General features: G+C 40.7%; 2 protein-coding genes and 1 long non-coding RNA gene across 3 annotated transcripts in view; 2 read left to right on the top strand and 1 right to left on the bottom strand.

Moving 5' to 3' along the window:
- Window positions 1–250: 250 nt before the first annotated feature.
- gja10b (gap junction protein alpha 10 b) lies at window positions 251–2,554 on the top strand. Its single transcript, XM_025056925.1, has one exon. It carries the CDS (start codon window positions 1,123–1,125, stop codon window positions 2,545–2,547), a length of 1,425 nt encoding a protein of 474 aa, XP_024912693.1. The 5' UTR covers window positions 251–1,122; the 3' UTR covers window positions 2,548–2,554.
- A 5,554-nt stretch (window positions 2,555–8,108) lies between these two features.
- LOC112487249 (uncharacterized) lies at window positions 8,109–9,512 on the top strand. Its single transcript, XR_003050172.1, has 2 exons — window positions 8,109–8,939; window positions 9,020–9,512. It is a non-coding gene; the product is annotated as an uncharacterized LOC112487249 (long non-coding RNA).
- A 3,227-nt stretch (window positions 9,513–12,739) lies between these two features.
- bach2b (BTB and CNC homology 1, basic leucine zipper transcription factor 2b) overlaps window positions 12,740–21,831 on the bottom strand; it is a 73,683-nt gene continuing 64,591 nt past the window's right edge. The window contains exons 4-5 of the mRNA XM_008312722.3: window positions 14,462–14,668; window positions 12,740–14,024 (exon numbers count right to left, since the gene is read on the bottom strand). Of these exons, the coding sequence (XP_008310944.1) occupies window positions 13,524–14,024; window positions 14,462–14,668 (708 nt within the window). The 3' untranslated portion in view covers window positions 12,740–13,523. The remainder of the gene's footprint in view (window positions 14,025–14,461; window positions 14,669–21,831) is intronic.

Here is a 21,831-nt window from a genome sequence, read left to right as displayed (position 1 = left end):
GGAAAAGGACAGTTTGGTAGTCCACTGCAGGGCTAATTGGTTAGCACCTTCGTATGTTCGACTTGGGGTATTAGCTTAAATGCTAAATGTAACCACCAACTTGGTGCCTCCAGAGGGCAGCCTGTTGCGGCAGAGCTGTGCAATATGCCGATGGGTTAAAATGAATTTGGGCGTTCTAGCTGTGGCTATAGCTCGGCAGGTCGTAAGGGCGCTCCTAACTCAGTAGCTGTGGCTATAGCTCAGCAGGTCGTAAGGGCGCTCCTAACTCAGGAACGGTATGAATCCGATTTTGGTCAAAATCTCATGATCAAACAACTATAGCTAGGCGATCTGATATCTAAGCTGTACACAGTGGCACTACCACCTCAGCAACGATAGCCGACAGCAGTTTTCGGATTGATAGTAAAAAAAAAAAAGGAAAATGGAAAATTTAAGTTGAAGCTTAGGCAGCTTCATTTTCTATGTATTGTTTCCTCAAATTTTCCAAGAACATTCCATAAATCAGACACTGCTTAGGCCTGACCTTTTGGATTCTATGTTGCAGAGATCATGTATGTTGTTTTGAACTTTGCTCTGTACTGACCAGTTACGGGAAAAAAAAATCTGAATCACGGACAAACCGTTGACTAATGTTTCGAAAATATAGATTTTCCTCAACATAAACAAATCACTAATCATCTGTGGACATTGATGTGTATATACATTTGGCATTACACCTTAAATTATAGAGTAGAATACATTGTACATGGCTGCGTATTGACATTTTGGTTTGTGCCATCTGTGTTGTGTCCTGTTGATATTGCAGGGTGAAGCTAACCTCGGGGCACTATAGGGTCATGTGGTAGGATCAATCACAAACCAGAGTCCCAGTTTGCAACTGCGTTGAAATAGTGTCCGCTACTCTGGACAGAGGAGTTGCGTCTGTCTTTAATGGACCACAGTCGAGAGCCGTTGTCCTTGAAACTAAAGTGTTCTTTTATAATGTAGCCCCCAACTGAAAGAACCGCATCCTGGAGAGCAAGTAAGTACATTATTGTTTCTCTATTAAAATTTTGATACATTGTGAGTATTACTCATGGTTTTGTTTTTGTCCCCTAGAGGTTACTCATAATATGACTAAAGATGGGCGACTGGAACTTATTAGGGAGTATTTTGGAAGAGGTCCACATCCATTCGACCATTGTGGGAAAGATCTGGCTCACCATTCTCTTCATTTTCCGAATGCTTGTGCTCGGCGTCGCAGCTGAGGACGTCTGGGATGACGAGCAGAGTCAGTTCGTATGCAATACAGAGCAGCCGGGCTGCAAAAATGTCTGTTACGATCAGGCATTCCCAATCTCTCTTATCCGTTACTGGGTACTTCAGATCATCTTTGTGTCCTCCCCGTCTCTGGTCTATATGGGTCATGCCTTATATCGTTTGAGGACTCTCGAGAAAGAGAGGCACAAAAAAAAAGCCGGCTTGAAAGCGGAACTGGACGGGAAGGAGCCCAACCTCGAGGACCAAAAAAGAATTGAGCGAGAGCTCAGAAAACTAGATGAACAGAAGAGAGTAAGGAAAGCCCCCCTCAGAGGGTCCTTGCTACGCACATATGTTTTCCATATCTTGACTAGATCCATGGTGGAGGTGGGTTTTATAATAGGTCAATGTGCCCTCTACGGTGTCGGGCTCTCCCCTTTGTACAAATGCGAGCGGTTGCCTTGCCCCAACAGCGTTGATTGTTTTGTGTCTCGGCCGACAGAGAAAAACATTTTCATGATCTTCATGCTAGTTATTGCTGGAGTATCTCTGTTCCTCAACATCCTGGAAATTTTCCATCTAGGCGTTAAGAAAATCAAGCAAAGCTTGTATGGATACAAATACAGCGAGGATGAAAGTATGTGCAGATCGAAGAAGAACTCCATGGCGCAGCAGTTATGTGTTGTCACCAACTCTTCGCCGCAGAGGTTGATACACCTCACACAATTAACCTCAGGGGTCTCTGATGTTGTCGGAGAGGTCCCATCTGTCAGTTTGCCCCAAGTGACCTCCGTCAATCGGGAGGGGTCTGTTAGCCTACAGCAGCAAAAGAAGCTGTCTTTGCAGCTGCCAAACCAAGAGGACTTCCAGGACATGCAGAAAATGGGGGCTGTTGAGAGGCGGTACACGCTAGAGAGCATGAGACCCTCAAGCGATGAGTCCTACGAACACCGGAGCTCGTGCCAGCCGCAGAGCAAAGGCCCCCGACCCTCACTGATGGCCAGCGCAATGGAAATCCCAGCAGCCCTGAAGAACGTACAGAGGAAGCAGAGCAGGGTGAGTGTTTGTAAGGAATTCAGTGACACGAGCGATTCCTTGGAGAGCAACCCCTACCCCACAGTCAGGAAGTGCAGTTTCATGTCCAGAGGACTATCGGAAGGAAAACTGGTGTCTTCGTCTGACAGTTTCGACTGTCGGAGTTCAAACGAAATGGAGTGCCAGCATCTCAACCAAGGGGAGAGTCCGATGGTGACACCCCCGCCTCCAGCCAGTGGCCGAAGAATGTCAATGGTGAGAGCAGCAATTTAGGTCTTCATAAATTACAAACATAACTTGGATTCGAATCTGGCCTGTGACTAGAGGACAATAATATATATGAACTATATATATTAGACAATCTTAATATTTAATGAAATATCATTTTACATATCTTAATATTTAATGAAATATTTTACAAAACATATCATGAACATGTAGCATTTCTGCCTTTTTTTTTTTACTATCAAATACATCAAGCGGGCCGGATTGAACATCCTAATGGGCTGGGTTTGGCCTGCGAGCCCTATGTTTGACATCCCTGCTTTAGTTGGTTATTTTAAAAAAGACAAAATGTTGCACTAGCTGAATATTTTTTAATATATTCTTTTCCAAAATATGTTTATTTGGCTATTGAATAAGATACAAATGTAGCCTTTTAATGAAATGGCAGTTGCAGCCGGGCTACATTTGTATCTTATTTTATTCCATAGAGAAACGAGTTGAATCCTAAAATATGTTTATTTTGCTATTGAATAAGATACAAATGTAGCCCTTTAATGAAATGTCTGTTGCAGCAGTTGGACCGATCGGCCGTTACTGGCTGTTACTGTGGACCAGTAGCCGACTTTTGGAAGATAATGTTACATTTTCAAAATCTTTAAGGCTTTATTCTGTTAGTATCGGAATGTGGATGACATTATTTTGCCAGATATTAGTAAATTAGTAAAAAAAAAATTTGCATCGTGTCCCACTGGGACCGGTATCAGTCCGCAGACCTGGGTTTGAGGACCCCTGATCAATAGTATTATACAATAAAACAATGCATTCAGTGGGGTGTGGGTCCTCCCAGGGGCCTTCCTCGTAAAGTATTTTGTGAATGGCAAGAGTTTCAGATTGGTGAAGCCGATGAAAAGTCTCAAAAGTCTGACTCTCTGGTGACCCCTGGCTTATGTAAATAAGATGTGCAGAAATGTGGATATTTGAAGTGTGCCCTTCTACTCATTGTATATAAGTGGACAAAACCAAAGGTAAGATCTAGATCAGTGGTTTTCAAAGAGTGAGGAGCCTCCCCTAGTGGTTGCCAGAGCACAGATATTTTTGGTTCATTTTGCATCTTGTTGGGTTTTATGTCTGTCAATATTGGTACAAGTTTCTCCCTAGTAACCCTTTTGTAACGAACATACAGTACGTCTTCTGTGTCTAATGGTTCCAATGAGTCCTAGCGCTGTCTAGTAGTCTGTCCCGAGTACAAAAACAACAGGCTCAATCCCGATCCAGACAAAGAGAAGAAGAGAAGAAGTCTTATTCCATAGAGAAACGAGTTGAATCCTGAGATTGTGCTGCTGCCTCCATTTTAGGTTCAAGGTCCAATCACATTTTGTCATTGATTACCCCTATTTAGCAGGTTATCCTGCCTTTTTCTGACACTCTTTGTCAAAAATATATACTAACAGTTATGGTAAAAAAAAAAAACGCAAAATCTTTTTGCTGTACCCACTACTGTATTTTCCGGACTATAAGTCGCACTTTTTTCCCATCCTTTGGCTGGGTTTGCGACTTATACTCAGGTGCAACTTATATATTAGAATATATACTTTCTTTTCACACTGAAAGCCTCTAGAGGGCGCTCTTGGCTTGTGTACCAGTATCGGCTACTCCTGTATCACTTAAAATCGTTATTTTCACACTGACAGCCGCTAGAGGGCACTCTAGCTGAATGGTGCGACTTATATCATTTTTCGGATGTGATATATATATAGGTGATGGTTTTGATCACGCTCCAAAATTTGAAGATTTACTTAGTTGACCAATCCACTTCGACCAAGAATTGTGACAAAGTGCTTGTTTGTGTGTTTGCAATCCGTGACAAATCTTCTCTAGTCAAATATAAAGTCACAAAACATAACGGATATAAAAAATACAGTCATCAACATATCAACTGCTCTGATAATGTTTTGAGCGAAGGCATAAGTTAGCATGCACCACCTGTCCTAGAATGGCTACTATAACACGCTGGTGTGTATTTATCTACGTTAGGCATGACGACTATGACGACATATACCATATTTTCCGGACTATAAGTCGCACTTTTTTTTTTGCGACTTATACTCAGGTGTGACTTATGTATTAAAATATATAATTTTACATGTACGTTATTTTCACACTGAACGCTGCTAGAGGGCACTGTAGGCATGCCCAACAGTATCTGCTACTCCTTTACCACTGAAAATTTACATGTTTGTTATTTTCACACTGACAGCCACTAGAGGGCACTGGTGCGAACTTATACTCTGGAGCAACATATGTTTTTTTCTTCATTTTTTGGCTGGTGCGACTAATAGTCCAGAAACAAATGGTATGTAAGTTACTCTTACTCTTTTCTCACTCTGTCTTTCTGTTTTTTTTTTCTGTTTTCAGAGTATGATTCTGGAGCTGTCTTCCATCATGAAAAAGTAAACTGAAAACGACCATTTTCGGAAGAAATCAAGAGGAACTAGCTTCAACTTTGTACTTCTTTGTATGGAAAAGACAACGGTAGCCAATCAGGTGGCATCATTTGTTATGATTCTGGATTACATCCGCAACGGGTCGTCTCACTGATCCTGGAACTTTTCCGTTAACTCGCATTCACATTCAAACGTAACAATAGTAACCTGAGGAAAACCACCGTCCATATGGGTAGAACCAATTAGACTACACGCAAAATGTACAGGCAACCAGCAACCCTCTTACTGCGAGGCAGCAGCAATGAACAACAACGCCACCTGACAATATTCACGCATGCGTAAAAGCTTTGGTATAAATGTTTAACAGTTACTGCAGACAATAGTTCCGTACTAATGTTTTGGTTTTTTTTTCTAGGTTCAGTAACATTTGATCTCCAGTATCCTTTGCATTGACAGTTTTTCATTCTACAAGAGTCACCATTTCCTAAAACAAAAACCAGGAATAGATTGAGCTCAAAGCATACACAAGGCTCATTAAATGAGAAAAAACAGTGACAAGATATTTAAATTTAAAATTTTTTAACCAATGTTTATAGTTTATCAAATTATTGCAAAACATTTCTGATGTCCTGTTGTTTTTTTTGTTGTTGTTTTTTTTTGCTAATAAACCTTTGTGAACGTTACTCATTTGATGCGTTTTGTTGCCTTCATTAAGATCGACTACAACGCGTTTCTTAGAGTGGGAAAGTGCTAAGTGCAACATGGGAGTTCCCTTAGCAGCCTAGGCCTATAGTGTGATACCTTCGTAATAGCCCAGTTTTACCTTACAAGTAGAAGTTGTCAAAAAGGAAGTTTAACTCTAAATATAGAGAGAGTATCAGTCTCGCAAACCTGCACTGGAAGATGGTTCTAAAGGTGAGGGGCGTGGTAGCTGAGCAATCTGCCACTTATTCTATATTTTCCATTCTTACTAATTGTAAGTTGGCCTGCATTTTCAGAGTAAGATGACCTGTTTGAAAATTAAAATATAACTAAAGATAGTCTGCTTTTTCAATAAACAAAGCGTCCCTTGAAACTGTGTAGCAAAAGTTACACAAATAAACACACGCACAATGTTCTAAAACACAGGAGCAGGACCCAAATGCAGCTTAATTAAAACAAAGGCAAAGCACGTGACACAGCAAACTCTGGGGATTGTGGGAACTAAGATGAATTACAGGGGGAAACTAAATGGTAAAACAAATTCAGCGAGGTAAAGACAGAGCAGAACAGCAGCAAACCAGTCAGACAAAGGAGCAACAAGAAGAGCGAGAGTGAAGGAGAGAGCTTTATATACCCAGGGCACCAGGTGACACCAGTGAGACTGATTAGACAAAGAGGGAACAGGACACAGGTGAGAGTGATTAACTAAATACCAGGGAGAACAGACAGAACAGACAACAAAGACCGAAATAACCTTTAACCCAAGCGTGACTTTGTGAGTTGAAGTTTATCAATTTGTTCATTTTTAAATGTATTCAATTGAGAATAGAACTATAGGAATATACTATACTATGGAATATTAGCTGCCGTCTCCGTCCTTGATGTTCAAACACCAACACATTGCTGACGTTGTTAACTGATTTTAACCAACTATCAAACAAGGAAAGTGAGAAATACTCTTTGACTTTGTATTTATTTTTGAATTAACCTTCATCTATATATTGAGATACAGTTGAGACAGAACAGGGGTGCACACATATACATATATGTATAAATATATATATACAAATATATATACATGTATAAATATATATGTATATATAAATATATATATTTATACATATATTTATATATATTGTGTATATGTATATACATATATTTATATATATTATATATATTTATATTACAATATTTTAATTTATATTTATATGTATATATATATAGTTAAATTTATGTATATATACTTTTATTTATATTCATGCATTTCATACGTATATATTTATATGTGTGTCACAGACCGAACATTCCACCTCGGTTTTACCTGCAATGTTTGTCACCTCATATAGGGACAGAGGGGAGGACGAATCAGGGTAACCCCCCCCTCCCGACCCCAACCCCCCGAACCTGCGACCAGGAGACAAAAGGTGTTGGAGTCATTTCAGACCTACAAACAAACAACAATTAGTTGCGGAGAGACAGAAATACAATCTATGTCGTGCAGAACAGTGAAAAATCAATACTGAAAAATCAAAGTGGCAGAGCGGATTAAAGTACTATGAACAGTAACGGGTATTTTTCACATGTCTGTAAATGTTGATTACAATAGACAAGTCAAGTCACGTTCAAAATTCATCAAGCAGGCCAGATTAATGAATTTAAAGTAAAAACGAAAAAAAGTACTTATTTGCATAAAAACAAAGGGGGTAAAACATGGACTTATTGCGATTTATAGGCAATTATGTTATGATTGTACTGGTCCGGCCCACTTGACATCTAATCAGGCTGTATGTGGCCCCTGAACCACAATGAGTTTGACGCACCCCCCCCTCCCAGCTTTAGAAAGTTCTAGAAAAAGGACCTCTGCAGCGGCAATCACCAAACAGACGACGTGATATGCATGTTTCTTTATTTCATAAAGAGAAATGGTGTCTAGACAAAAAAAGTCGTTTAGATAACACTAGCAATTGAAATGAATGAAAATCGGGTTTGCACGATACCATATTTACAATGAAGTCATTTCAATTAATTAGGGTCATGTAGCAATTTTGAAAAAAAAAAATTATAAAGGTAAGAACTCTTAGTAGAGAATAAGCAAAAAAAACAAAAACAAAAACAACAAAAAAACAGCTATTTTTTCAAATTGACAATATTAACACAAAACAGTCGTCTAGAAAAAAAAACAAAAAAAACGAATGACAAAAAACAGCAACTTGAACTACCGAGCTTAAGAGCTATTACATTAAAAAAAAAACGATGCACCAAGAATCGACTAATACAATAATCCATATAATCTGTGTAAAAAGCATGTAGAAAAAACACCTGATGCAGTTTTGCTAATACAGTCATTGACCAGTTATGAGAGGTATGAAAGATTTCACAGGTAGATAAGTGTGAGAAAGTCCGCACTGGTGACTCAGGAATGGGGGCCCAGGCCCCTGCATACACTCACTTCACTTGAATGTGAACTATGGCCTCTGCACGTTCTAAGGCAAATATTAGGGATGCACTTGTATTTTATAGTATGCTAACCCTTCCCCAAAAGTTGAACCGAAGAGCTAAGAGCCGGTAGAATTAAACCAAGTGATTTGGACATGGCAAGATTTGTTTTTTTTTTACACATGACTTGACACCTGTTTGTAAACATATTCTGTTTTTTTTTTTTTTTTTTTTAACATTATATCCTTCCGTTAGCTCAGCCTGTGAATTCAACCAAGGGTACGGGATGTTGATTTTCCCCAACAATTTTGAGAGCAGTTTATGAAAAAAGGCATGCTTTTTGTTCATATTCTTTTTACAGAACGACCTTTGGAGTTGAAAGCCAGTGTTTGTTTCCAGAGAAGCAGCAAAAAAAAAAAAAAAAAGAAAAAAAAGTTGAACGAAAAAAAGACAAATACACGGAAAAAAGGAGCACTTAATCACACCGACGGCGAAAAAACTTCTTAATTTAAATCTAACCGTTGTTACCGAACAGAGAAAAACGTTTTGTCTGTACAAGAAAAAATGGGCGGGGCCGTGTTATTACAGCTGTAGGGTAATTGCCAATAATCAAATTAATGTTGTAATAATATTTTTAAAAGGTGTAAAAAATAAAAAATAAAAGTGAAGCTGAAATATTTGTTAATGAACAGTACCACAAAAATTAATGTGAACATAAGACTTATCAACCAAACAGGGAAATGAGTGAAAAAACAACTGAGGGACATGTGGGATGACAATAGGCTGCCCCCGGTGGCCAAGTCAATAAATGCAGAATTCAATTATATTATGAAAAAATTTCTGGTGTTTTCCCTTAAGGTTGGTTCACCCATGTTTAAAAATCACATTTTTTTTAGTCATAGTTTTTTTTTTTATCATTTCTGGTGTTTTCTCTTGAGGTTGGTTCACCCGTGTTTAAAAATCGTATTTTTTTTTTAGTCATAGTTTTTTTTTTTACATATAGTTTTCCAGATATTTTGATCTTCCCTACATCCCAATACAATGGAGGCGACTTGAATTTTTCTTTTTTTTTTTTTTAAACTAATTGCATCTACCAAGTGAAACATTTACCCAGAGGATTAAACATGAGGTTGTGATTAATGCGTTTCAGTGACATCAGCTCCATTAATTTGTCCTCCACTGTGTTAACACAGGAGCTTAGGAACCAATCTCTAGAGACAGAAATCCCCAGACGCCAAAGTGAAAACCAGACAATTTTTTTTTTTCCAAACGGATAATGAAGATGTTGACGGTGCTGAAAACACAACAAGTAAGCAGAAGACGGAGCGCTCTGGTCGAGCCGAACACTTAGCATCGGAGCATGTTGTAAGTTTCAAAGAGCACCCCCTACAGGACATTCAGTGAATTACATGTTTGATTGAAAAAAAAAAACCCAAACAAATCACATCGGGATACTGTCATCAGTCGGAAGTGATTTTTCCAATTTTGATACTGAGAATGAATTTGTCAATTTAACAGACTTTTTTTTTTCATTTCGCAGAATGTTTCGGCACATAAAAAAAAAAAAAAATCCCATATGTCAGTTTACCAAAAAATTTGTTTCTGCAGGCATAAAATAGTGCTCTTTAAAATTACAACAATGTTCCACTTTAATTTCAGGGCTTCCACATATGTAGATGAATACTGATCTGATTAGGAGAACGATAATGAAAAAAAAAAGAAGAAGCATAAAACACTCGAACAAAACGTTTGAGAAAAAAAAAAACAAAAAACAAAAAAACAAAAAACTCACCAGTCGACAAAGAGTAACTACTGCTCTGCACCCAGGCTGTGCTACAACATATGCACTGAGAGTGTGTGTACTGTTTGTGTGTGTGTGTGTGTGTGTTTGAGTGTGCGTGGGTTCGTGTACTCTACATAGAAGCACGTCCTTAAAAACGAAGTTAACGAAGTTTCAAATGGCTGCGTGGAAACGACAATCTCTACCGCGAGATGCTAACTACAGTTTTTACGTCTTAAATTTACATCGGTAAAAAGATCAGGGCGGACTAAAAAAAAAAAAAAAAAAAAGTGTTCGTCCGATCTTTGAAGCCAACTATTTTGTCTACGATGATACGGGGTTTACTTCAGTGCTATATATTCTAACAGGAATTATTTTTTGGCAACGTTCATCGAAGCTACGATATGTTGCATGGTGTACTACTGAACTAGTACGATGTTTCCGACATTAGCAACTAAGGCCGAAAAGGAAACCAATGTGTGTTTTCCTACTACCGGTGCTTCCCAAAATGTGGGTTGTAGCCTACCTGGGCTGCTTAGTGGTACTGACTGGTTAGAAAGCTTACAAAAACTGAAATTAATTTTCTAGTTTCGGTAAAATATATTAACAACGTAATGCTTTACATTGTGTACGTAAAGTTGCGGCGTACTCCGTGTAAGATATCGAGAATATTCTCTTTCAGTTTTAGAGACAGATTGGATATCAAAGTCATCAACGGTGTACTGTTCCGCTACATTGCTGGTATTTTTGAAGACTTGTCAGGCACAACAGAACAACGCAGTTTGTACGGCAAAGTTTCCGATATGTGAATATTTAGCACTGCAGTAGATACATTTGGAGAGTAAATGAGATACTACAATATCTCACGTCTGAGAGTACACTGAGTGACGGCGACTAATGAGAAGCGTCTACTGCAGACGACACATTAGTGTAAAACAGGCGTGGGCAAACCTTTGACTCGTGGGCCACAATTGGTCCTAAAACTGAACAGGGGGGGCGGGGTCAGAAAAAAAGATGGAGCGTTTGTGTGAACTTAGATAAGTGACATGTAAAAGTCATGCATAAAGGCTAAAATGCTAAAATGCTTTTAGCCTTCTCTACGCCATCTATTGGGGGAACGCGGTCATTGCAGGGAAAAGACATAATAAGTACAATGATAATATAAATCCATTACATAATTTGGGCAAGTTTGGCGGGCCGGATTAAGAAGCTGAACGGGCCGCATCCGGCCCCCGGGCCGTAGTTTTCCCATGCCTGGTGAGCTATCGGGGCTTAAGAGAGCAACAGAAAAAAAGCTTTACATTCTAATTGAACTCCACCTTTGTACTAGAGCGTGACCTTTTGCTTTTTCTGTCAAAGCCAGCATCAAAGGAAAGTTGAGAACTTTTTTTTTAGCTTGTTTACATAATAAGAAAACATATTTGTAACTTTATATTTTTTAAAGTGAAAATAAAAAAAATTGCTAGACGGCTCCAGAGGGAACTTTGCGAGGCGAAAAGAACTAGCTAGGCTCACAGCTATAGGCAGCATGCATGCACATCACAAAGCAGATGTTCAACCAAAACGCACAAACGGGGCAAACGTGTTACTATCTCGTACGATTGCAGCTCCAAAATGGTTCCGACAACATATATATACTGCTTCCACGTCTAGTAAATTCCGAAGTAGCTTATTTAAGTCCTATAACGAAATACAAATATGATGCGAGAACACTCTTGCGATAAAACATTTTGTTTCTTCTTGTCTTTAAGTTTCAGATACATTTTCGTTACGTTTTGAATGTATTGAATATATTTGAAAATTTTTTTTCCTCAAAAAATTACATCAACGCTGTGTTTTCGTTTCGAAGTGCCAATTTAAGTGCTCGAGTTTTTTTCTGAAAAAAAAAAAAAAAAATCCTCATTGAAGTGCTTGATGGCTCCTCGGCCACGAACAAAGTGCCTGACTTCAAATTTACGACTTTTTTTTTTTTCCTCGCTGATTAAAAAATCTTTTAAGTCAAGAGCGTTAAGAATATTAGATACATCAGGATTCATTTGGGGGAAACGTTTCCGTCACGCCAAACAGTAACACCGTAGCAATCTGAAGCACGTTTGCGAGAGTCTACATGAAGAGCATCCCTAAATACTGATAGAGAAAAAAAAAATTTTACTCGAGAGAAAGAGAAAAAAAAAAAAAAACACAAGGCAATTTTTTTCACATTTAAAAAGGAGTCAAACGTGGAGGGGAGCTGGCCTGAGCCATGTTATACGTAGATAACAACCTTTATACATGCATGGGGCTATCAATGTCACGTGTGAGATGACGTGTTCAAGTGTGTGTGTGTGTGTGTGTGTGTCTACGTGTGTCGAGCTGATTTCCTGAGTAAAAGAACACCCACAATGATGGGGGATATTCATTAGGCAGGACAGGAAACAGCAAAGCAAAGAATTTTTTTTTTCCCATTAGCAAAAAAGGTGCTTGATACAACCCCAGTGAAAAAAAAAAAACAAACAAACATCTAAGCCTCTACCTGTACAAAAAAAAAAAAAAGGAAAAATATCACCATTACAGTCATCATGCTCCAAGACTATATACATTTTCTGCCGAACAAGCACTTGAAAGTCAGTCACTGTCACAACACCCAAATACAATGGTATTGCTGATGAGTGGGGAAATAAAAAATAGTCATTTAAACCACCTACAAAAAACCTTCGTTTTCAAACTTTCATTTTATAGTGCTGAGGAAGGCAAAGGAGGAATGTTTTCAGTTGCAGCCTGTACAATTTCCCGCTGTACAGAAATACAAACACGGAGACGCTTGAAGACATGTTTGTTTGTTTGTTGGTTTGTGTTTGTTTGTTTGTTTGTTTTTGGTTGGTTTGTGTGTTTGTTTGTTTTTTTTGCATATGAACGTTTATACAGTCTGACTGCATCGTAACTTCCTCGTTTACAGAAGCGTTTTTTTTTTTTTTTTCATGAATTCGGTTGAACATTCAGAGGATTTTTTTTTATTCCTGAGTTTGAGTTGCTGTGACAAAAAGGGCCACTAGGGTATAGTGAGAGACTATAGAAAAAGACAAAAGGAGAGAGGGAGATAGTGTGAGAGAGAGAGAGAGGTAGAGAAGATTAACAAAGACAGAGTGGGAAAATAAAACAAAAAAAAAAACAAGAGTGAAAGAGAAATCTGAGAGAGAGAATAACCAAACGCGGAGACGCTGCTGTTAGAAACGTAGAAAGATGCGGCGGATTCGGTCGGATGAGGTTGAACGGCGATGATCGACACATGAAGAACGGAGTCTCCGTTGCAGAGGTTTTGCTCCTGCTGTTGGGCCAAATATAGCACCATCTTGAAAGATTTGGTGAGAAGTTCCCACTCTGTCGCGATACGAGAAAAATACCTGGAGAACAGTATTGCTGCTGTTAAGACAACTTTAGTGTCAACCATTCAAAAAAAAAAAAAAAAAGAGAAACCAAAAAAAAAAAAGACATAAATACATACAATGCCTATCTTTCAGTGAACACTGGGAGATCCCGACATCTCGATAACCCCAACGGGGGGTTTTGTCAGAAGAATAAAATTAAATAATAAAAAACATCAAAAATCAACAACAACAACATCATCAACTACAACAACAACGTCAACGATAACAACATCAGGAGGAACCCCCCCCCTCCCCCCACTACTTAGTACAGTCCTTCCTTGGCTGCTCGTCAGTTGTACATTTGTCAGTCATTTCCTGGCAAAAATCAACTGTTACCGTCTGGTTAGACTTTTCGGCGGAGAGCCCCGACTTTGTGTACAAAGCGGCGTCCTCCATGTTTTTGTCGGCGCCGTTTCGAACGCCCACGTCTGGCTCACTCTCCGAGGGGCCGGGTGACCCGTGGAAGCTCGGTTCGGGCGTGGCGGAGCCTGAGTGCACGGTGAGGTCGATGCTGGTGGTGGTGTTGGTGATGGTGATCGGGCTACGGGAGGGTTGCGGTTCTCGCGTGGCGTTGTTGCTAGCAGTGGAGTTGGCGGGCCGCATCACGGGGCAGTAGTGGTGTAGAGACTGGACCTGCTCGGGACTCAGCTGGACGTCCCGGCACACCTCCTGGGACAGACATGAGAAGTTCTCCCACAGCTCGCCCATACACGCCTTCAGCTGGTTTCTCTCCGTCAGCAACTTCTCTTTTTCACACACCTGCAAAAACGCGTATACGTCAGAAGATGGGAATGGGTCTCTACTCTTACAGCACTTGTACAGGGGGTCCTCGGTTTACGTCGTCCTCAATCTATGGTGTTTCGTGGTTCGAAACGCGTTCCCACAAAATGTGTTCCGTGGTTCCCGCCAAACACCATAGGTGTTCCCACGAAACGCCATAGACGTTTCCGTCTCCCATAGAGTCTTGTTCTATCATTCTGACATACAGCGTTCGCACGGGAACTAGTGGACGAATGTGTTATTACACGGCGCTTAAACCTGGATATATACTACTAACCATAAGCGATCAAATATATTGACGAATCACCAAACAGTTGTTTACATTAATTTAAATTACTTCAACGATCCCAGGGAAATACCACTCAAAGTAGTGACGACAGTGCCGTGGACCAATCACAGTCGACCCTGACACTTACCAGCTTCCTGATCTCACACTCCAGGTTCAGGATGCAGTCAAGCTTCCTCTTACGGCAGCGCTGTGCTGCGATGCGGTTCTTGCTCCGCCGCCTCACGTCGTGGATGAACTCAAGCTGCTCCGAGGTCAGTTTGTGCATTTTCACTAACATTTGGAAGTCGTTCCGTGGAAGATTCGTGATTTGATCGACGGGGAACGGGAGCTTCACCTGCGAGTGAGAGAAGATCAGTTCAGCAATGTATTTTAGTGTCAGGATATGGAAAAGTATTTAGGGAATGTTTCTTGATTTTTGAGTGCTGAAACGGAGATATGAACTACATAGATGTGCATAGTTGTTTGTCAAGCAACTCTCAATTACACTTTGGGCCCTGAAAACAGAACCCTTCTATAAATATGAATAACTATCAATGGGTATCTTTCCTTCCTAGCCCCATCGCTCTTGGTAAGAAGGAGCTAGCTTATCTGGGACAGAGGGCTAGTTTCCTGCGAATTGGCCCTAGTGATACAGCCTAAAACAAAATTCAAATTTTGACTCATTATTCACTTATAAAATATATAATATATAATAATATATTTATATTCATAATATAAAATATACCAAAACAACCCAGAATGGCAAGAAAACATTAGATGTGGTTGAAAGTCAGCATCTGTTTCCCTATATTAGCTTTAAATAATGGCTGGAAAAAGATGAAAAAGTATTGTAAAAATCCCAAAAACCAAAAACAAAACAGTACTAAATGTGTTTTGTTTGTGTGTATGTAAGGGTTAAAGCTAAAATCTACAATCTAACAAACGAATCTCATCGATGTTAATACTGCGTATTAACAATGTGCAGTGTTTTGGTTGCTTTCCGACAGTTCACAGATTTGACCACCAGAGGGCATGAGAGCTCCACAGAGCAGAACCTAGTTTTCATTTCAGCGGCTCAATATATATAATCATGTAGAACATTTCTATGAAAAGTGAAGATGTGATTCAGGAAGACTACTCAAAGCCAGTCCCGCCCTCCGATTCAGACGTACGTCAGGACGTAGAATGACGAGATGTGTCACCCTGATCCAAATCTGTGCCACGTGATTTTCTGTAAGCACGTGAATATCTAGAAAATATTTAGCAAGGAAATAAGTAAAGCGGTGGGTTTTGTTGCTAGTTTTCTTTCACATGCTTATTTTCTCGATTTTTTTAAAAAAAACAACAACAAGTCAGCCTTCTCCCCCCCCCCCCCCCCCCCCCCAGGTGATGATGGCAAACCATACGATAAGCACATCACAGGCTGATCCACCCTAATGGTATCTGTGTACACCAGGGAGCTGTGGCTTAAGGCAGTCGGGGAAGCAGCAGCGGAGGCATAACAAAGAGCCAGAGGATGACAGCCGGAGAGCTTGGCAGAGATGTGACGAGCTGCTGCTGCTGCTGCTTCCTTTTTTCCTCCTTGCCTATCCCCATCCACTCTCTCCCCGTGGCTGCTACCATGCAGCAGAGGCAGAACAAAGCCAAACAAAGGAAGAAGAGACGGTGGAAGAACGAGGAGCAAAAGGATGTGACTTCCTCAAGCGATATACCTGGCTGCTCAAGTGGGGCCCAGATGCCTCCCTAGAGGTGCTTAAATGCTACGGTGACTTGCGGGGCTGAGAGAGAGAGAGAGAGAGACTGCAGCTCAGCCCTTTCTCCGTGCTGGTGCACAGAAGTGGCTGAGGTGTCACCTGGTGTAAGCGCTGCACTCTGGGGGATAAAGCAAGGCGCCTAACTCAAGAGCCAGGCAAATCTAGATGTCAATTTTTGTCTTATAGAGAGGAGAAAAAAAAAAAAAAAAAGGCCTCTATTTTCCTTGTTAGAGATGCAGCCCTCTGAGGCGCCAGGAGCCCTCTTTCTCATCTCTCTTGCTCAACATCTGCATGCAGACACATGAATAAATAATGACCCCAGCTTTCAAGGCCACAGCAGGCTCCCACTGCTTGGCCAGGCCACGACTGCTACAGCCTCAAAGAGACGCAGGGGTGGGGTGGGGTGGGGGCTGGGGGGGTTTACAAAGCATAAAAGCGAGCTGCCACGTTCATGTAAAGCAGAGGTGAAGATGACGGTCTTTGTGGTCGGACAGGTTTTGAGTGGAGTGTGTGTGTGTGTGTTTTGCCAGTACAGCAGCCAATGGGATCTTTTTGTCCAAACAGTCAAGGTGGATGGAGACACCGCAACCTTGTCCTGTATCTCCACCCCTCCCCCTCTCGCCCCCCTCTACTTCCACCAGCAGTCACTGGTACACAGGGGAGGACTAAATTTAGCTGCTCACCATGAAAACCAGTTCACTGGTGAAACTGGGATGACAGAGTACATATCCACCACGATCATAAATTCACACCCAACTGCTCTGGATTTACATTTATTTCTCAATTCTCTTCACAGTCACTCTCCTTCTCTGGGCCATTAGACTGAAAATGGGGTACGGTCTGAAAAGTAGGGCTCATCCATTATCAGGACCTGAGCTGTGCCGGGCCTCAGCCTTGACACGAGGCGCTGTAAAAAAAAAAAATAAATAAATTGATTTTCGACGTTTCGGATTGTGTTTCAAACACAACAGGGGCTGTATGTGGGACAGGAGGAAGTCTCAGTCATTGATCATTTTACCAACAGCGTTTCCTCTTTCTTCTTTCCTCTTTTTCTTGTACGATAAACCCCGATAAAAGTATCTAACATTTAATTTGATATTTCAAATGATCTCCATCCTTAATTTAACCCATACAAAATAAAAAATGTAAAAAAAAACAAACAAAACAAGTCTCTTGAAAATTTTACAATTAATCGATTATTGAACTGATTAAAAAAATATTTTTTATTTGCCATTTTTTAAAAAATGAGTTTGGACTGCTGTTCCGACAGCATGCTTCCCATGGGAAAATTGTGGCCCCTGAACAGGTTTTACATGGCCCCGCACTTAAAAATGTGTTATTTATGGACCACCAGGGTGGTAAAACAGAACTAATTAATCATAACAGCTCAAGTTTTATCTCCTTTCTTACGGGACGCGGCAGCTATTGCCTCCTTTTGTTACTAATGATGCTTCAAAAGCCTAGAAAGTGTTAGCAGACCTATATTTCTTTCTAGCTTATTTGTCAATGTGGTGTCGTTTCTGACATTTTATTCCTACTGCAATCACCACCCCAGTATCCCCGAGTAGATCAAGACCTCGAAGGTAAAGGTCTTACGGCAAGATCTGGTCAGTAATTTTTTTAAAAAAGAGACATATCCAGTTGTCTAAATGGAAACTGATAGAGGAAGAAAGTGCAGTTCATTTATAGGTCGTTAGAAGGGGAACATACCACATTTCACAAGTTCCGACGTCAGAAGTCAGATCAGCAGGTGAGACCTGAGGCAAACATTCTATTTCCTTAACTACCGACTGATTTGTTTGAGCTTGTTATGTGCTCTCTGTAGTAGGGATGGCTCACTTCGAAACTCGGGATCGGTATGGGTCACAAATGGTATGGGTCAAATGGTATGGTATGGGTCACAAATCACAAACGGTAGGCCACACAAAATGACTTTATGGGCCAAATTTGGCCTGCGGGCCTTGAGTTTGACAAATATGCTGTAGGAGATCGTGAAAAAGTTGTATCCAGCCATCCCTACTTTGTAACATGGACCATGCCTGGGTCAAGACCTGCAGAACTAACATGCTAATGCATGACCTGTACGCACATTTCGAATGAGGACGTCAGAGATTCCCAGCTAATGTACCTTTAAGAAAGAGACAGTGGCCGGCTGCTTTTAAATTGACTCCAAAATGGGGAGAATTCTTGCTCCTAAAAGCAGTCTCTCTGTATGACTACCCTCCCGCATCTGATAAGTGGGAACTGAGAGACTTCTCAATGGATGATCTGCTCCGACGAGGGTCAGCCTGCGCTTCGCCACACTCTGTTGACCCTTACTCTGACGACATTTACACTCGCACTTCATTCCTGCAGCAGCAGTTTCTCATTCAGCAGCCGCTTTCATTCAAAGGCCCCGGGGGTCATCAGTCAGCACGCCCGACATATTCCCCGGCAGTTTGCATTCCGAGCTGAAGCAATTTTCTAGTAATTGCTGCCTCACACCTCTGCTCCAGGTCTGTGTAACGCGTGTCCCTTATCTAATCCAAAGGAGAATGAGATCTCCTCCAGTAATAGGCAACACAGAGGTAGTATCTCTGCAATTAACCTCACATGTTAATAAAAGGGATTATAAAAACAACACTACACGCGCGCGTGTGAGTTAAATCTTAATGACAGTATCGGTAATAATTGTTCCCCTTGTGAGGTTAAAGTATTAATCTGCAGTGTTTTCATACGTATTAAATACAATTCATTTTTTTTCAATCGCTCCACTTAGATTATGTCATCTTGTATCAGCTGAATAAAAATCTTGTACCGTATATTCAGGACTATAAGTTGCACCAGCCAAAAAAAAAAAAAAAAAGCATAATGAAGAAGAAGAAGAAAAAAAAACATATATAAGTCGCTCCGGAGTATAATCGCACCAGCCAGTTAGAGTGCCCTCTAGTGGCTGTGAGTGTGAAATTAATGAATATTTAAATCTTCAGTGCCACAGGAGAAGCAAATTTTGTTACATAAGCCTAGAGTGCCCTCTAGTGGATGTCAGTGTGAAAATAAAAACATGTGACATTATACATTTTAATATATAAGATAAAAACATGTGAAATTATACATTTTAATATATAAGTCGCACCCGAGTATAAGTCGCAAACCCAGCTAAAGGATGAAAAACGTATAGTGCGGAAAATACGGTAATCGTAGCATAGCATAGCATAGCATAGCATAAACAAAATATCTGTAAAACTGTCTCCTTTTCTACTTTTGTTAAAAAAAAATAAAATAAAACCAAGTGCGCAAAAACAGCAGAAGATTTGCCAAGAATCCCAACAACGGAAATCTTCCAGATTATAAATGCATAGTAACAAAAAGTAAAAGTACATTTCAGTGCCCCACTGGGACCAACGTGGCCCACCACACTTTCACAGACGTCTGTTGGTGTATCTTGGTGTATGTCAACTTAAGCCTAGTAGCAAACCACACACCCACACATGCAAGTACAGGTTTCTCTTTCTGCTCGCTCCGTTTTTTTCGTTCCATGCCACACGGCACAGATACAAAATGACATTTAGATATAACACTGGCCCCGCTGATTTTCTTAAGGGAATGTTTTTTTTCTTTTTTCAAAGTACGTAAATACATATTGCACCAAACTACGCTCGAAATAAAACAAATATATTCCAATATTGTCTGATGAGGCCAAAGGAACTATGACTCAGCAGCAAGTCTAGCATTTCACCACACGCAATAACCTGGAGGGGGGGGGGCGTAGTGTGCATTTATCAACAATTTAAAAAACAACAATTCATCTTTAACATCATTTAGACAGATATCTATCCATCCATCCATCGTCTATCTATCTATCTATCTACCTACCTACCTACCTATGTGGCTAGCTATCTATCTATCTATCTATCTATCTCTCTATCTATCTATCTATCTATCTATCTATCTATCTATCTATACATCCCTTGGGAGTTCCCTTTGGAACATTAGGAAATTTAACTGAACAAACTCTCACTTTTTTTTCCTGTTTTAAACTTTCTTTTTTTCCTCTTTTGGAGGCCTTCACAGTCTGTCAGCCATGTTGATGTTAACTGCAGTAACTACAGCGCCTGTAGTCCCTCCACAGATGTGGCTCACATGAATGCAACAGGCCATAACCACATGACCAGAGCTGCCCCGAGACCTCAAGTGACTCCGGCTACCTTGGATGACAAAGCTTTGGTCTGACTGGCCTGCACTTTAATAACTTCCTTCCTCATCTGTATTCATTGTGTTGAGTCCTCGGTGCTACGCTGCAGCTATTTTTACCAAAGCTTTTTCCCCTCTGTTATTTGCTCAGCAAACACAGCTAGGGCAGCCCCCTTTTTTTTTTCCATACATTTGTTTGTGCACCTGAATTCCAGACCGGACCGCTAGAGGAAAAAGGAAAGGAATGCCCGCGGAAGCATGAGGTAGCATTTACTCGCCGCAACATTGAGCTCCGTGTTGCTACTGCTCTTCTGTGACCAACACTGTGAACTGTAGCGCTGACAGATCCCGTTGACGTTTATCAACAGCTTGTTGTCGTTACATTTGTGACGTTTATCAACAGCTTGTTGTCGTTAGTCAAATGCCAAAATGTAACTTTGTACGAGTCAATATTGCGCACTGACACACACCAGTCGGCAACACACATACATACTATATATATAAACCCCTCACACAAGAAAATTATGTGTCTTGCAGTTATTTCTGAGTCCGCCTGACAGCTTCCACTGCTGTAAATCAGGCGCACATAATTTATGGAGCCACTGTTCCTTTAGAACCCCATAAATCCAACGGCGATGGGCCGCGCAAGGAAGGTAATAATTACATGTTACCGTTGAGCCTCTTAACCCACAACTGTGCGCATTGTTTCCACACGGGCTAAAAGCTGTCAGCTCCCACCTTACAACCCACTGGTATGATCTGTGAATCAGATGATCACCATGGCAACACCCGTGTTTCTCACTCTCTATCTTTTCTGAGTGCATTTAGAGCAGCTCTGTCTCACCACAAGTAAAAAAAAAATAAAAAAAATCTCTACACGAGTGCTTATCAGATAATAAAGCCTGGGATCGCCACCTGATCTGAGTCCTTAGGTCACATCTAAGGTCACATCTAAGGTCACATCTGAAGGACTCAATTGTCCTTAACAAGTATACAGTGGTACAAAATGAGTTTCATGCTAGGCCAGGTATCTTATTCAGTTCCTTGCTGGATGAGAAAAAAAAAAAAATCAGTGCTGTCTCACTACTGGGTCACGACTCAACGTTTGAAAAACGCAAGGAAACCTTGGAATGGTTGGGATGCAGCAGTGTTACACTGATCCGCAGATGTAGGCAAATAAAACGTATCAATGGTTCTCAGTCTGTTTGTTTGACTGGGTGTGTTTTTTAGTAGGAAAACAATGATATAATTCACTTTGGGTCAATTGTTTTATCTAATAAAAACCATTGTTAGCACAACAGCAGAACCAAAGTGCTTCATCCCAGAGGTCCCCAACATCTTTTTGTACCAAAAAGTCGGTATCAGCCGTTACTGCGGACTAGTAATACCGCACCATTGTTGAAGGATCATTACATTTTTAAACTTTTATCTTTAACTTTTATCTGTTACTATCGGAGCCCAAATGACGTACAGGCCGGCACTGGGCCGCGGACCGGGGTTTCTGTTACTATCGGAGCCCAAATGACCTACAGGCCGGCACTGGGCTGCGGACCGGGGGTTGGGGACCCCTGCTTTATCCTGCTGCCTTTAG

This window comes from Cynoglossus semilaevis, chromosome 7 (genome assembly GCF_000523025.1).
Source record: "Cynoglossus semilaevis isolate Cse_v1.0 chromosome 7, Cse_v1.0, whole genome shotgun sequence".
NCBI lineage: Eukaryota > Metazoa > Chordata > Actinopteri > Pleuronectiformes > Cynoglossidae > Cynoglossus > Cynoglossus semilaevis.
This window is presented reverse-complemented; position numbering and strand designations above follow the sequence as displayed.